This window comes from Lontra canadensis, unplaced genomic scaffold (genome assembly GCF_010015895.1).
Source record: "Lontra canadensis isolate GAN:19392208 unplaced genomic scaffold, GSC_riverotter_1.0 scaffold38, whole genome shotgun sequence".
In the NCBI taxonomy this organism is placed as follows: Eukaryota; Metazoa; Chordata; class Mammalia; order Carnivora; family Mustelidae; genus Lontra; species Lontra canadensis.
In genome coordinates, this window is record NW_022631032.1 from 7,452,027 (window position 1) to 7,466,438 (window position 14,412).

The 14,412-nt window shown below is 37.3% G+C and overlaps 1 protein-coding gene across 5 annotated transcripts in view; it reads left to right on the forward strand.

Moving 5' to 3' along the window:
* Positions 1–14,412, forward strand: part of GOLGB1 (golgin B1) — a 108,295-nt gene that overhangs the window by 28,842 nt on the left and 65,041 nt on the right. For 4 of the 5 annotated variants that reach the window (XM_032869559.1, XM_032869561.1, XM_032869556.1 and 1 more), the window contains exons 5-8: positions 952–1,080; positions 3,694–3,819; positions 5,992–6,114; positions 7,180–7,293. In XM_032869559.1, the coding sequence (XP_032725450.1) occupies positions 952–1,080; positions 3,694–3,819; positions 5,992–6,114; positions 7,180–7,293 (492 nt within the window). The remainder of the gene's footprint in view (positions 1–951; positions 1,081–3,693; positions 3,820–5,991; positions 6,115–7,179; positions 7,294–14,412) is intronic. The other variant, XM_032869558.1, reaches the window with a different exon arrangement.

A 14,412-nucleotide genomic window follows, 5' to 3' on the forward strand; every position in this document is an offset into this window, starting at 1 on the left:
CTCCTAGTAAGTCTTGTATGATGTTTTGCTCCTCACTTAACAGCACCTCTGCTTTCCTGAATTCTGTCCTCTGGTTCTTCAAGGCAGTGGGACTAAGTTTTCTATTAAGTTTTAGTCCTGTGTGGTGCTGACTGGTTTAGTTCTCAGACTAAAAACCATAAAAAAAGGGAAACTTGATGTCATTTCTTCCAAGTATTGACTGCCTTCCAGTATCTTCTAGATTTTGGTTGTCCTCTTGCATTCTCAAGTAGCTATTTTTCTATCATGTCCAGAGTTGATAGCTGTTATCTGAGGGAGGATGAATCTAAGAGGGGCTACTTGGCCAATGTAAAATGGTAAGACTCTTAAGATTCCTTCCTGGTTGTTAGGTCAGGTGTTATTTCTTGCTCCCATTTATAAAACTATAATCAAATGGTTATGGGGCAAGTTAGAGCAAAAGATCGAATATGAATTAATTATAGTTCTTTTATTTATTTATTTATTTTTTTAAAAAGGTTTTATTTATTCATCTGACAGACAGAGATCATAAGTAGACAGAGAGGCAGGCAGAGAGATAGTAAGGGAAGCAGGGTCCCTGCTTAGTAGAGAAGCCCGACACAGGGCTCAATCCCAGGACCCCGAGATCATGACCTGAGCCGAAGGCAGAGGCTTTAACCCACTGAGCCACCCAGGTGCCCCTATAGTTCTTTTATTTTTTTTAATTTTTTTAAAATTTTTAAAGATTTTATTTATTTGACAGAGAGAAAGAGAGATCACAAATAGGCAGAGAGGCAGGCAGAGAGAGAGAGGGAAGCAGACTCACCGTTCATCCGAGAGCCTGATGAGGGGCTCGACCCCAGGACCCCGAGACCATGACCTGAGCCGAAGGCAGAGGCTTAACCCACTGAGCCACCCAGGCGCCCCGCCCCTATAGTTCTTTTAAATAAATGACTTTATCTCCTTCATTTTCAGCATGATAAGAGTTCTACGGAGGAAGAGACAGAAGTAGAAAAGATAAAACATAAACTCCAGGAGAAGGAGGAACTAATTAGCTGTTTGCAAGTCCAACTTTCCCAGGCACAGGCAGAGCAAACTACACAGGTAGGGGTGTTAAGTCACCTTTTAGTCATTAAGTTGATGAATCGCTAAAACCCAGTGGATTATTCTATGACAAATACATTTTTCTAGATGGCCAGTGGATATTTAGCTATTTATGTATCAATTTACTTTCTTCTTCCCTTTCCTTCTCTCATCAACTTCCTTTTCTTCCTACCTAAGTCTAGTAATTGAGTGTTTGCCATTCTTGGTTGAGCTTTGTGAAGATCCAGTATGTCCTTTAATATATGGTTTCACATATTTTTATTTCAGAAGAATTTCTTGTTAGGGAAAGAAAAAAATGAAACAAGATGGGATCAGGAGAGAAACCATAAGAGACTCTCAATCTCACAAAACAAACTGAGGGTTGTGGGGGTTTGGGGGAGGCGGGTAGGGAGAGGGTGGCTGGGTTATGGACATTGAGGAGGATATGTGCTATGGTAAGTGCTGTGAAGTGTGTAAGCCTGATGATTCACAGACCTGTACTCCTGGGGCTACTAATACATTATATATTAATTTAAAAAAATTACATAGTTTGTGGTATTTGATCTGTTTTCTTATCTAGGGACTTCTATTATCTGCACGTTCCTTCTTTGATTATCTTTAGTATTTGTCAATTACTCTCAATTCCTTTTTATTTCTTTCTTCATTTTAAAGTTTCTTCTTTATTTGTCCTTCACCTAAGTCTTTCTGTTTTGTGTTTATTTACTTTTGTGTTCCTTCTTGCTTAAACTTCTTTTTCTGAAATTTTTTTCATATGTATATCAAATTTTTCCTAATTTTAGTCACCTCATTTCTGATTTTTCTGATTCTGATTATGCTGTTTTTCTGTGTCTTGTACAATTTTCTTAATTTTTTTAATACATTTTGAGATAGAGTACAGTTTTGATTTGTTTTTTGAACATGCCTCTGGTCTGTTATTATCTGTATATTGTTTTGCTCCTTAGCTTTTTTTTTTTTTTTATAGTAACTTTGTATGAAATTTCACCTTGACCCTTTTATATTCCTTACTTTTTGTGGGCAATTAATTTTTCTAAACTTCTGGAAGTAGCCTTGGTTCAGGAAAGCTTTTCTTTACTTAACAGACCTCTTTCTTTTGTTGTTCTTTTTGTATTGTGTCCAAATATTTGGCAGCTGTATTTCCTGGCTTTCTTTCTCCTCTCCTTCATTTTGGCCTATACCAACATTGTGCAATAGTAATATAATGTAAGCCACAGGTAGAATTTAAAATTTTATAGCAGAAACAGGTAAAATTAATTTTAACAATGTATTTCATGTAGTCCAATATATTCAAAATATACGTTTGAGATTAATAAAATGATTATTTTTGTGTTATTTTATTTTTTTTGCGCTGTCTGAAATTTGGTGTGTATTTTTACATTGTATCTCAATTTGGATTAATAAATTCTCATTGGAAATACTTCTTCTCTGTTTAGATTTCATAAAATGTCTGGTTGAGAAAATAGGTTAATACACTTAAGTTGTTCCAGACATATGTAAAAGCTTTCTAATAACTGAACCGAGGGCTGAAACATCATTTTTCTTAAGATCTGCATAAATATCAACTGTGACTCATGCTATCTGCATGAAGTATTCAAATAAATACATTACAATGATACATGAGTGTGTAGGAAAAAATCTTTCAAACTGAATGAATCCACTGACACCTACTAGTTAGGCAATGTGTTTCTTCTAGTACTAGGAAGAGCATGCACACTTGTTACTTGTATAACAGTTTAAGAGTACTAGACATTATGCAATAAGGTAAAATATAGTTGTATTTATTGGGAAAATAATTTACAGTTTAATTAACTAAAATTAAATAATATTAATAATTAAACTCTTCATTTGCATTAGTCATATTTCAAGCCTTCTGGAGGCTTGATAATGAATTATACAGCTTGTGTACAGACCTTTTTCTTCTGTTTCTGTTATCTCTATTCTGCATAATTTTTATTTCACTTCTAGAAGTTTCTTATTTCTGGTCCATGTCTTAGAAGAGAACCCTGATGAGGCAGTTTTGAGAATTCAGAGGAGCTAAGTTGCTCTAGCCTTTTAGTCCTACTTATTTGGACCCCTTGCATTTACCCAGTATTGGAGAATGGGGAAGCCCTGCCAGTTTAAGCTGCTGTTCTAAGATTGGCCAACTGTGCTTCCAGTTAGAACTTGTTGGCTATTTCGGGGTTTTCCTGTTCTCCCGGCCAGTAATGTTGCTCTGTTGCTGCCTGCTTCCTCTTGCATAGATGCTAATGCCATGCAGGTCTTGTGCCTTTTGGTGGTTTCCTCTACCTGCTTGTATTTTGGGGTTTGGGGGACTACCTTCTGAATTTTATTATAAATATTCTCCACAGGTTTTTGGTTTTACTATTTAGTTTTACTGTTTCTATGTGAGGATTCAGATAAGTTGAAAAAGAGCTGCTGTTGCTTTTGTTTTCCTCTGACAAATAATTCTGATAATTACTTTTAAAAAACCCCAGCACATGTAGTTCTTTTTTGTATTAAGTGCAAATTAGAAGGATATTGGTAGGTATTTTGGGCAATTGAGAAAAGGGAGGTCAAAGAATTAGGAGTACTGATTCTTTTGTTTAAATAAATACTTCTTTCCTTCTGTGTCTCCAGTTTGATAAGCGTTCAACAGAGATGGAAGAATTTCTAATGATGAAGCAACAGCTCCAAGAGAAGGAGGATCTCATTAGTACTCTGAAAGCCCAGCTCAGTCAGACGCAGGCAGAGCAAGCGGCTCAGGTAGGTTGGAAGGTACCTCATGAGCATTAGAATAAAGAATCATGAAAGTCTAATGGTGACAAGCCAATTCAGATAGTCATTTTTTAAAAGCTCAGTATATGAAAGTATAGTAGCTAGAATGTTGTAGTAGAAATTAGAAGCGTATAGTAGTAGAAGAAATTAGAAGTGTCATTTACCTTAATGAATTTGCCATAGCCTGTTTTATGGCTGTTTCTTTGTTATACAAGCCTGAAAGTTGGTGTTAATAGCACACAGAAATTCAGTCTCTTGGGAATGGACTCACATTGTTTGAAAGAGACTGGTAGATAAACCAAAAGAAATACAAATGATTACGTTCATTCTTTCCCTATAGTAAGACCTTAATAGGAAGTTAAATTATAATCAGAAGATTACTTAGTGGGCATATAATGAGAAAGTGCTATAGGTTATGTGATTCAGTGTTATATGGCAATAATATTTAATATTCCTCATATTTATTTCTGATACCAGGATCAGATAGTTTGAACTGGCATTCTCAACTCCTTCTGTCTGTTTTTCTAAATTTCCACTTTGATCACCCATTTTTCCTTTGAGAAAGTTTTTGACTTGTGAAACTTTTTTCCCTGTGAAGTATCTTTGCATGATAGTTAGTCTTTTCCATTGAGTGTTTTTCATTTTTTGGTAACTTATGGTATTAATGATGTTTTCTGTCCATGGATGGCCTGCTGCTGTGTATACAGTTAAATAGTGTATCTTGAAATCCTTACTTTTATCTATTAGCTTTTATTGTATCCTTTTTATGTACAAGAACTATATACAGTATATGATAGAGAAATACAAAATGTGATTTTTACGAGCAGCTTAAAACATGGAAAGCCAAGAATATAAATATATTAACAGGTCCATCATAATGCAAGCCATTCAGAGTAAGTGAATAGTAAGCATCAACACAAATGTAAAGTATTTTAAGAGGTCAGAGAGGTTACCATGAGTGTGACAACCAAGGAAGGTACATGGAAAACTTAGGATTTAGGCAAAACTGTGATGGATAGATAATCATCTCAATAAGATGGTCGAACGTATTCCATTTGTGGGAAGTGGTCTGAGCAAAATCACAGAGAGAAAAACGAATATAATACAGTTATAGGAAAGGATGTGAGATGCATTTGACTAATGAAGGACACCAGTGCCTGTACATTTGCAACACAGGATTCCAAATTCATAGTAATGTCAGAATTCAGAGAATCAAAAAAATTATGAAGATTTTTTCCTGCCTAGAAGGAGAGCCGTTCAAGATGTCACAAATTGAGAAATTAGCAATAGTTGAAGGACCAATACAAAATGGGCAAGTTAAGATCAGGTCAGCATGCTCAATTACAGATCTTAAGGAAGTATAAGCAGGCATTCATCTGCAGACATCCACATCCTCAAAACAAAACAAAACTAAAACACTGGTACTAAATAACTCACAGTAAACTTCCATTTTATTCTGTTAAGAGCCAGTTACAAGTGAGGATGATCTAGAAACTAGCAAGTAATGACACCTAAAAATAGGTGTCTGGGGAGGTGGTGTGGATTTGGAAATACATGAAGTTCTTTGGTAGAAGCAGTTCTTTGAAGACTAGCTAACATTCTTGATGAATATGGATGCAGAAATTCTCAGTAAAATACTACCAAAACGAATCCAACAATACATTAAGAAAAATAATTTACCACGATCAAATGGGATTTATTCCAGTTGTAGAGAATTTTGAATAAAAGATCTTTTAGCTTGAAGTTTGCCTTACAGGGCATGACAATTTCACTGAATGTGTGTGCTATTAACGTGCCTAGGACTTCACAGAAATCTAATTTCACTTTGTAGTTTTAATATTCTAATCTCTGCAGAACTTTTGAAAAATATACCTCTTGTATATTTAAGCATTTCTAATAATCATGCAAATATAATTTTTAATCAGAATTTATATTTGGGCTGATTTCTGAGTTTGATAATAGGATTTCTCTTGCATTGGGAAGTTACTGTCAGGCATACCTATCTCTCTTCCAGCATTCTCATCCTTGACATTAAAAATTTGATTAAAATCTATTGCCTATCAGTTCTTAGTGTTCGTCTTGGAAGAATAGGGTGTGAGTTTTGTTTGTGCAATATTCGGGGAGTGTAACATGTATAGTTTCTTTGGTGTGTGTCTTTAGTTGAGTTCCATGCAGCAGGTGGTCCGAGAGAAAGATGCCCGCTTTGAAACACAAGTTCGTCTTCATGAAGATGAGCTTCTTCAGTTAGTAACCCAGGCAGATGTGGAAACAGAGATGCAACAGGTGTGTTGCTAAAACTTAGTAGAATGACTGTCATTTGGTTAACATTTAAAATGATCACAGCCACTTTTCTACCCTTACATACTGCTCTCCACTTGGTCTTAGTGTGCTCCTTAATTGGCTTCTTTTTGGTGATCTTGTCATCTGTTGCATATTAATATTTATTTTTTTCTTGTCCTTACCTTGCCTTTTATGCCTCTAACCAGGTTGTTGGTAGTCAAAAGCTGGCTTTAATTGGCAAATGTATGTGGTTGTCAGAAATCAGTTTCTCTTCAGTTTGCCAATTGTAGCTTCATTAAACACCTGATCTAGAGCTTCAAATCAATGAAGCTAGTTTTAAACTTCCAAAAAATTAAATGAAAAGGAGTGATTTTGTCTTTTATTAAATTGATTATTCTTAAAAAAGTAATTGAGTATATTTTGGAAATCGGCTCCATTGTTTTTATCATCTACTAACTCCAAGGTATTTATTTTTATGTGTGTGTAGTGTAGTGTGGTAACCAAAAGTGCTCTAGTGGTATTTCATGGTTGATCCATTTAATTGTTTTTGAGTGAAAACTTCTTCCATATTCTAAGTAATCCTTCAGAATACACTTTTTGAACTGGAATATTAATGTATACATGTATTATTGATTTATTTATCCAACAAATGTTTATCGAGTGCATGTCCTGTGCATGAAAGCTAGAAGAGAAGGTTCTTGCCTGCATAGAATGTTTTCGTTGGTGAGTGAGATATACATGCACTTATGTTACTGAGGTGTAGGATATTGACTCTATAGTTTTAAAAGTGGTTGTATCATTTTCTCGAATAGTTAAAAAGACTCCCTAATTCAGGGGCTTGCTTGTTTCTCAGTTTAGCTATTGTCACTGTACTGGAGAAGTCATTTTTGGAGATTCTTTTTTTTGCTGCTGGATGGGGAGCATGGCATGCTGGTGTCCCACTCTTTAATCTGCCATCCTCAACATTCAGAACTCTTAAATACACAAAGCTACATGATCTTTTGAAAGGTAAACAGATAACGGTGCTCATTGGCTTAGCACACTGTATCTAAAACATTTCCTTCTCAGAAATTAAAGGTGCTGCAGAGGAAGCTTGAAGAGCATGAAGAAGCCTTATTGGGCCGTGATCAGGTCGTAGGCTTGCTGCAACAGGCGCTGACTACTGCTGAACAGAAAAACCAGGTACTACCTTGTGATCTTTACTGCCTGCCTTGGGAGTGGAGTATTCATTTTCACCTTGTTTTTATTTATTTATTATTTTGGGGGGGTTGGGAAAGGGCAGAGGGGGAGAGAGAGAGAGAATCTTTTTTTTTTTCAGTGCTACAAAATTAATTGTTTATGCACCACACCCAGTGCTCCATGCAATACGTGCCCTCCTTAATACCCACCACCAGGCTTACCCATCCCCCCACCCCACTGCACTCCAAAACCCTCAGTTTCTTAGAGTCCACAGTCTCTCATTGTTTGTCTCCCACTCCTACTTCCCCCAACTCGCTTCTCCTCTCCATCTCCCAATGTCCTCCGTGTTATTCCTTATACTCCACAAGTAAGTGAAACCATATGATATTTGACTGTCTCTGCTTGACTTAACTTGACTCACTCAGCTTAATCTCTTCCAGTCTCGTCCATGTTGATAGAAAAGTTGGGTATTCATCCTTTCTGATAGAGGCATAATACTCCATTGTATATATGGACCATATCTTCTTTTTCCATCCGTCCACTGAAGGGCATCTTGGTTCTTTCCATGGTCTGGCAACTGTGGCTGTTGCTGCTATGAACATTGGGGTACAGATGGCCCTTCCTTTCACTACATCTGTATCTTTGGGGTAAATACCCAGTAATAAAATTGAAGGGTCATAGGAAGCACTATTTTTCATTTTTTAAAAAAGATTTTATTTATTTATTTGACAGACAAAGTGGCTGCACCAACTTGCATTCCCACCAATAGTGTAAGAGGGTTCTCCTTTCTCCACATCCTCTCCCAAAACTTGCTGTTTACTGTCTTGTTAATTTTGGCCATTCTTACTGGTGTAAGGTGTTATCTCAGTGTGGTTTTGATTTGAATCTCCCTGATGGCTAGTGTGGACATTGCTGCTATGAACACAGGGGTGCATATGGCCCTTTTTTCCACTATATCAGTATCTTTGGGGTAAATACCCAGTAGTGCAATTGCAGGGTCATAGGGAAACTCTATTTTTAATTTCTTAAGGAATCTCCACACTGTTTTCCAAAGTGGCTGCACCAGCTTGCATTCCCACCAACAGTGTAAGAGGGTTCCCCTTTCTCCACATTCTCTCCAACACTTGTTGTTTAACTGTCTTTTTAATTTTGGCCATTCTAACTGGTGTCAGGTGGTATCTCAGTGTGGTTTTGATTTGAATCTCCCTGATTGCTAATGATGAACATTTTTTCATGTGCGTGTTACCCTTTGTATGTCTTCTTTGGAGAAGTGTCTGTTCATGTCTTCTGCCCATTTTTTGACATGGTTATCTGTTTTGTGTGTGCTGAGTTTGAGGAGTTCTTTATAGATCTTTTATATTAGCCGTTTGTCTGTAGTGTTATTTGTGATTATCTTCTCCCATTCTGTGGGTTGCCTCTTTGTTTTGTTGACTGTTTCCTTTGCTGTGCAGAAGCTTTTGATTTTGATGAAGTCCCACAAGTTCATTTTCTCTTTTGTTTTCTTTGCCTTTGGCGACATATCTTGAAAGAAGTTGCTGTGGCCAGTGCCAATGCCAGGTTACTGCCTATGTTCTGCTCTAGGATTTTGATAGATTCCTGCCTCACATTGAGGTCTTTTATCCATTTCGATTTATCTTTGTGTATGGTGTAAGAGAATGGTCGAGTTTCATTCTTCTATACATAGCTGTCCAATTTTCCCAGCACCATTTATTGAAGAGACGGTCTTTTTTCCACTGTGTATTTTTTCCTGCTTTGTCGAAGATTATTTGACCATAGAGTTGAGGGTCCATATCTGGGCTCTCTACTCTGTTCCACTGGTCTATGTGTCTGTTTTTGTGCCAGTACCATGCTGTCTTGGTGATCACAGCTTTGCAGTAAAGCTTGAAATCAGGCAACGTGATGCCCCCAGTTTTGTTTTTATTTTTCAACATTTCCTTAGCAACTTGGGGTATCTTCTGGTACCATATAAATTTTAGGATTGTTTGTTCCAGCTCTTTAAAAAATGTCAGTGGAATTTTGATTGGGATGGCATTGAAAGTATAGATTGCTCTAGGCAGTATAAACATTTTAACAATGTTTATTCTTCTAATCCATGAGCATGGAATGCTCTTCCATCTTTTTATGTCTTTTTCAATTTCTTTCATGAGTGTTCTGTAGTTCCTCGAGTACAGATCCTTTACCTCTTTGGTTAAGTTTATTCCCAGGTATGTTATGGTTCTTGGTTCTGTAGTAAACGGAATCGATTCTCTAATTCCCCTTTCTATATTTTCATTGTTAGTGTATAAGATAGCAACTGATTTCTGGACATAGATTTTGTATCCTGCCACATTACTGAGTTGGGGTATGAGTTCTAGTAGTTTGGGGTTGGAGTCCTTTAGGTTTTTCATATAAAGTATCATGTCATCTGCGAAGAGAGAGAGTTTGACTTCTTTGCCAATTTGAATACCTTTTATTTCTTTTTGTTGTGTGATTGCTGTTGCTAGGACTTCTAGTACTGTGTTGAACAACGGTGGCGAGAGTGGACATCCTTGTTGTGTTGCTGATCTCAAAGGAAGACTGTCAGCTTTTCCCCATTGAGAATGATATTCGCTGTGGGTTTTTCATAGATAGATTTAATGAAGTTGAGGAATGTTTCCTCTATCCTTATACTTTGAAGCGTTTTAATCAGGAACAGATGCTGTATCTGGTCAAATGCTTTTTCTGCGTCAATTGAGAGGACCAATTGAGTGGTTCTTCTCTCTTCTCTTATTGATTTATTCTATCACATTGATTGATTTGTGAATGTTGAACCACCCTTTTATCCCATGGATGAATCCCACGTCATGGTGGACAATCTTTTTAATGTACCATTGAATTCTGTTAGCTAGGATCTTGTCGAGAATCTTGGCATCCATATTTATCAGGAATATTGGTCTGAAATTCTCCTTTTTGGTGGGGTCTTTGCCTGGTTCTGGGATCAGGGTAATGCTAACTTCATAAAAAGAGTCTGGAAGTTTTCCTTCTGTTTCTATTTTTTGAAACACCTTCAAGAGAATAGGCATTATTTCTTCTTTGAATGCTTCGTAGAATTCTCCAGGGAATCCATCAGGTCCTGGGCTCTTGTTTTTTGGCAGGTTTTTGATCACTGTTTCAATCTAGTTACTAGATATTGGTCTATTCAGGTTGTCAGTTTCTTCCTGATTCAGTTTTGGAAGTTTATAGTTTTCCAGGAATGCACCCATTTCTTCTAGGTTGCTTAACTTACTGGTGTATAACCATTGATGAGAACTTCTGATGATTGTTTCTATTTCCTTGGTGTTAATTGTGATCTCTCCCTTTTCACTCATAATTTTATTTATTTGGGTCCTCGCTCTTTTCCTTTGGATTAGTTCGGCCAGTGATTTGTCGATCTTAATGATCTTTCAGAAAACCAGCTTCTAGTTTTGTTGATATGTTCTACTGTATCTCTAGTTTCTATCTCATTGATCTCTGCTCTAATCTTGATTAGTTCCCTTCTTGTTTGTGGTGTTGGCTTAATTTGTTGTTGGTTCTCCAGTTCTTGAAGGTGTAAAGAAAGCTGGTGTCTTCTGGATTTTTCAGTTTTTTGCGGGGAGGCTTGGATGGCTATGTATTTCCCCCTTAGGACCGCCTTTGCCATATCCCAAAGGTTTTGGACTGAAGTGTCTTCATTCTCATTGGTTTCCATGAATTAAGTTCTTTGATTTCCTGGTTGATCCAAACCATCTTAAGCAGGGTGGTCTTTAGCTTCCAAGTGTTTGAATTCCTTTTAAACCTTCTTGTGGTTAAGTTCCAGTTTCAAAGCATTGTGGTCTGAGAATATACAGGGAATAATCTCAATCTTTTGATATCGGTTGAGCCCTGATTTGTGACCTAGCATGTGGTCTATTCTGGAGAAAGTTCCATGTGCTCGTGAGAAGAATGAGTATTCTGTTGTTTTAGGGTGGAATGTTCTGTATATATCTATGAAGTCCATCTGGTCCAATGTGTCATTTAGTACTTTTGTTTCTTTATTGATTTTCTGCTTGGATGATCTGTTAGTGAGAGTGGTGTGTTAAGATCCCCTACTATTAATGTATTCATATCAATATGTCTCTTTATTTTGATTAACAGTTGTCTTATGTAGTGGGCTGCTCCTGTATTGGGGACATAAATATTTATAATTGTTAGATCGTCTTGGTGGATAGACCCTTTAAGAATGATGTAGTGTCCTCCTTTATCTCTGACTATAGTTTTTAGTTTAAAATCTAATTTATCTGATATGAGAATCACTACCCCAGCTTTCTTTTGAGGCCCATTGGTATGAAAGATGCTTCTCCTCCCTTCACTTTCAGTCTGGATGTATCCTTAGGTTCCAGATGGGTCTCTTGTAGACAAATATGGACGTGTCCTGTTTTATCCAGTTTGCTACCCTGTGCTGTTTTATGGGAGCATTTAGGCTGTTCACGTTGAGAGTGATGATTGAAAGATATGTTTTTATTGACATCATGTTGCCTGTGAAGTCCTTGTTTCTATAGATCGTCTCTGTAAATTTCTGTTCTAGGACACTCTTGGGTTCTTTCTTCTTTTATAGAACCCCGGTTACTATTTCTTGCAGTGCCAGCTTGGTGGTCACATACTCTTTTAAACCCTCCTGTCTTGGAAGCTCTTTATCTCTCCATCCATTTTGAATGTCAGCCTTGCTGAGTAAAGTATATTTGGCTGCATGTTCTTCTAATTAAGTGCCCTGAATATGTCTTGCCAGCCTTTTCTGGCTTGCCAGGTTTCTGTGGACAGGTCTGATGTTATTCTGATAGGCCTTCCTCTGTATGTAAGGAATCTCTTCCCCCATTTGCTCTCAAAAGCTCTTGTCTAAAATTATGATTCGTCGGTCTTATAATCAAGTGCCTCAAGATCTTTCTAGATTCGTTGATCTTTGGGGGTGTTCTTTCTACCCCTAGGACACAAACACTAGTTCCATTCCCCAGATTGGAAAAATTTTCATGGAGAATTTGTTAAACTATATCTTCTAGTCTTCTTTCCTTCTCCTCCCCCTCAGGGATACCAATAATTTTGATGTTGGAACGTTTCATGGCATCATTTATTTTCCTAATTCTGTTTTCATGGCTTCTAAGCTGTTTGTTCCAGGCCTCCTCCTGATCCTTTTTCTCTATCAGTTTGTCCTCTAGAACATTAATTCTATCTTCTGCCTCAGTTACCCTAGCTGTTAGAGTATTCAGATTAGATTGGATCTTATTGATAGCATTTTTTAAAAAACTAGTAGTGTTTTATTTTTTTTCCTGGGTGTTGGATACATTGATGTCTGTTATACTGCTTTTTTTAATTTTTAAATTTGTTTATTAACATATAATGTATTATTAGCCCCAGGGGTACAGGTCTGTGAATCACCAGGTTTATACACTTCACAGCACTCACCATAGCACATACCCTCCCTAATGTCCATAACCCAACCACCCTCCCCCTTGACCCTCCCCCTGGCAAATCTCTGTTTGTTTTATGAGATTAAGAGTCTCTTATGGTTTGTCTCCCTCCCGATCCCATCTTGTTTCATTTATTCTTTTCCTACTCCCCAGATCCTCCACATTGCCTCTCCACATCCTCATATCAGGGAGATCGTATGATAATTGTCTCTCTGATTAACTTATTTTGCTCAGCTTAATACCCTCTAGTTCCATCCACGTCTTCACAAATGGCAATATTTCATTTCTTTTGATGCCTGCATAGTATTCCATTGTATGTATTTACCACATCTTCTTTATCCATTCATCTGTTGATGGACATCTAGGTTCTTTCCATAGTTTGGCTATTGTGGACATTGCTGCTATAAACATTCAGGTGCATGTGCCCCTTCAGATCATTATGTTTGTATCTTTAGGGTAAATACCCAGTAGTGCAATTGCTGGGTCATAGGGTAGCTCTATTTTCAACTTTTTGAGGAACCTCCATACTGTTTTCCAGAGTGGTTGCATCTGCTTTCATTCTCACCAACAGTGTAGGAGGGTTCCCTTTCTCCGCATCCTTCCCAGCATCTGTCATTGCCTGACTTGTTAATTTTAGCCATTGTGACTGCTGTGAGGTGATATCTCATTGTGGTTTTGATTTGTATTTCCCTGATGGCCAAGTGATGTGGAGCACTTTTTCATGTGTCTGTTGGCCATCTGGATGTTTCTTTGCAGAAATGTCTGTTCATGTCCTCTGCCCATTTCTTGATTGGATTATTTGTTCTTTGGGTGTTGAGTTTGCTAAGCTCTTTATAGATTTTGGATACTAGCCCTTTATCTGATAGGTTGTTTGCAAATATCTTCTCCCATTCTGTCAGTTGTCTTTTGATTTTGTTAACTGTTTCCTTTGCTGTGCAAAAGCTTTTGATCTTGATGAGGTCCCAATAGTTCATTTTTGCCCTTGTTTCCCTTGCCTTTGCTGATGTTCCTAGGAAGAAGTTGTTGTGGCTGAGGTCGAAGAGATTGCTGCCTGTGTTCTCCTCAAGGATTTTGATGGGTTCCTTTCTCACGTTAAGGTCTTTCATCCATTTTGAGTCTCTTTTCATGTGTGGTATAAGGAAATGGGCCAGTTTCATTTTTCTGTATGTGGCTGTCCAATTTTCCCAACAGCATTTGTTGAAGAGACTGTCTTTTTTCCATTGGACGTTCTTTCCTGCTTTGTCGAAGATTAGTTGACCATAGAGTTGAGGGTCTATTTCTGGGCTCTCTATTCTTTTCCATTGATCTATGTGTCTGTTTTTGTGCCAGTACCATACTGACTTGATGAATACAGCTTTGTAATAGAGCTTGAAGTCTGGAATTGTGATGCCACCAACTTTGGCTTTCTTTTTCATTATTCCTCTGGCTATTCCAGGTCTTTTCTGGTTCCACATAAATTTTAGGATTATTTGCTCCATTTCTTTGGAAAAAAAAAAGGATGGTATTTTGATAGGGGTTGCATTAAACGTGTAGATTGCTTTAGGTAGCATAGACATTTTCACAATATTTGTTCTTCCAATCCATGAGCATGTAACATTTTTCCATTTCTTTGTGTCTTCCTCAATTTCTTTCATGAGTACTTTATAGTTTTCTGAGTATAGATTCTTTGCCTCTTTGGTTAGGTTTATTCCTAGGTATCTTATGG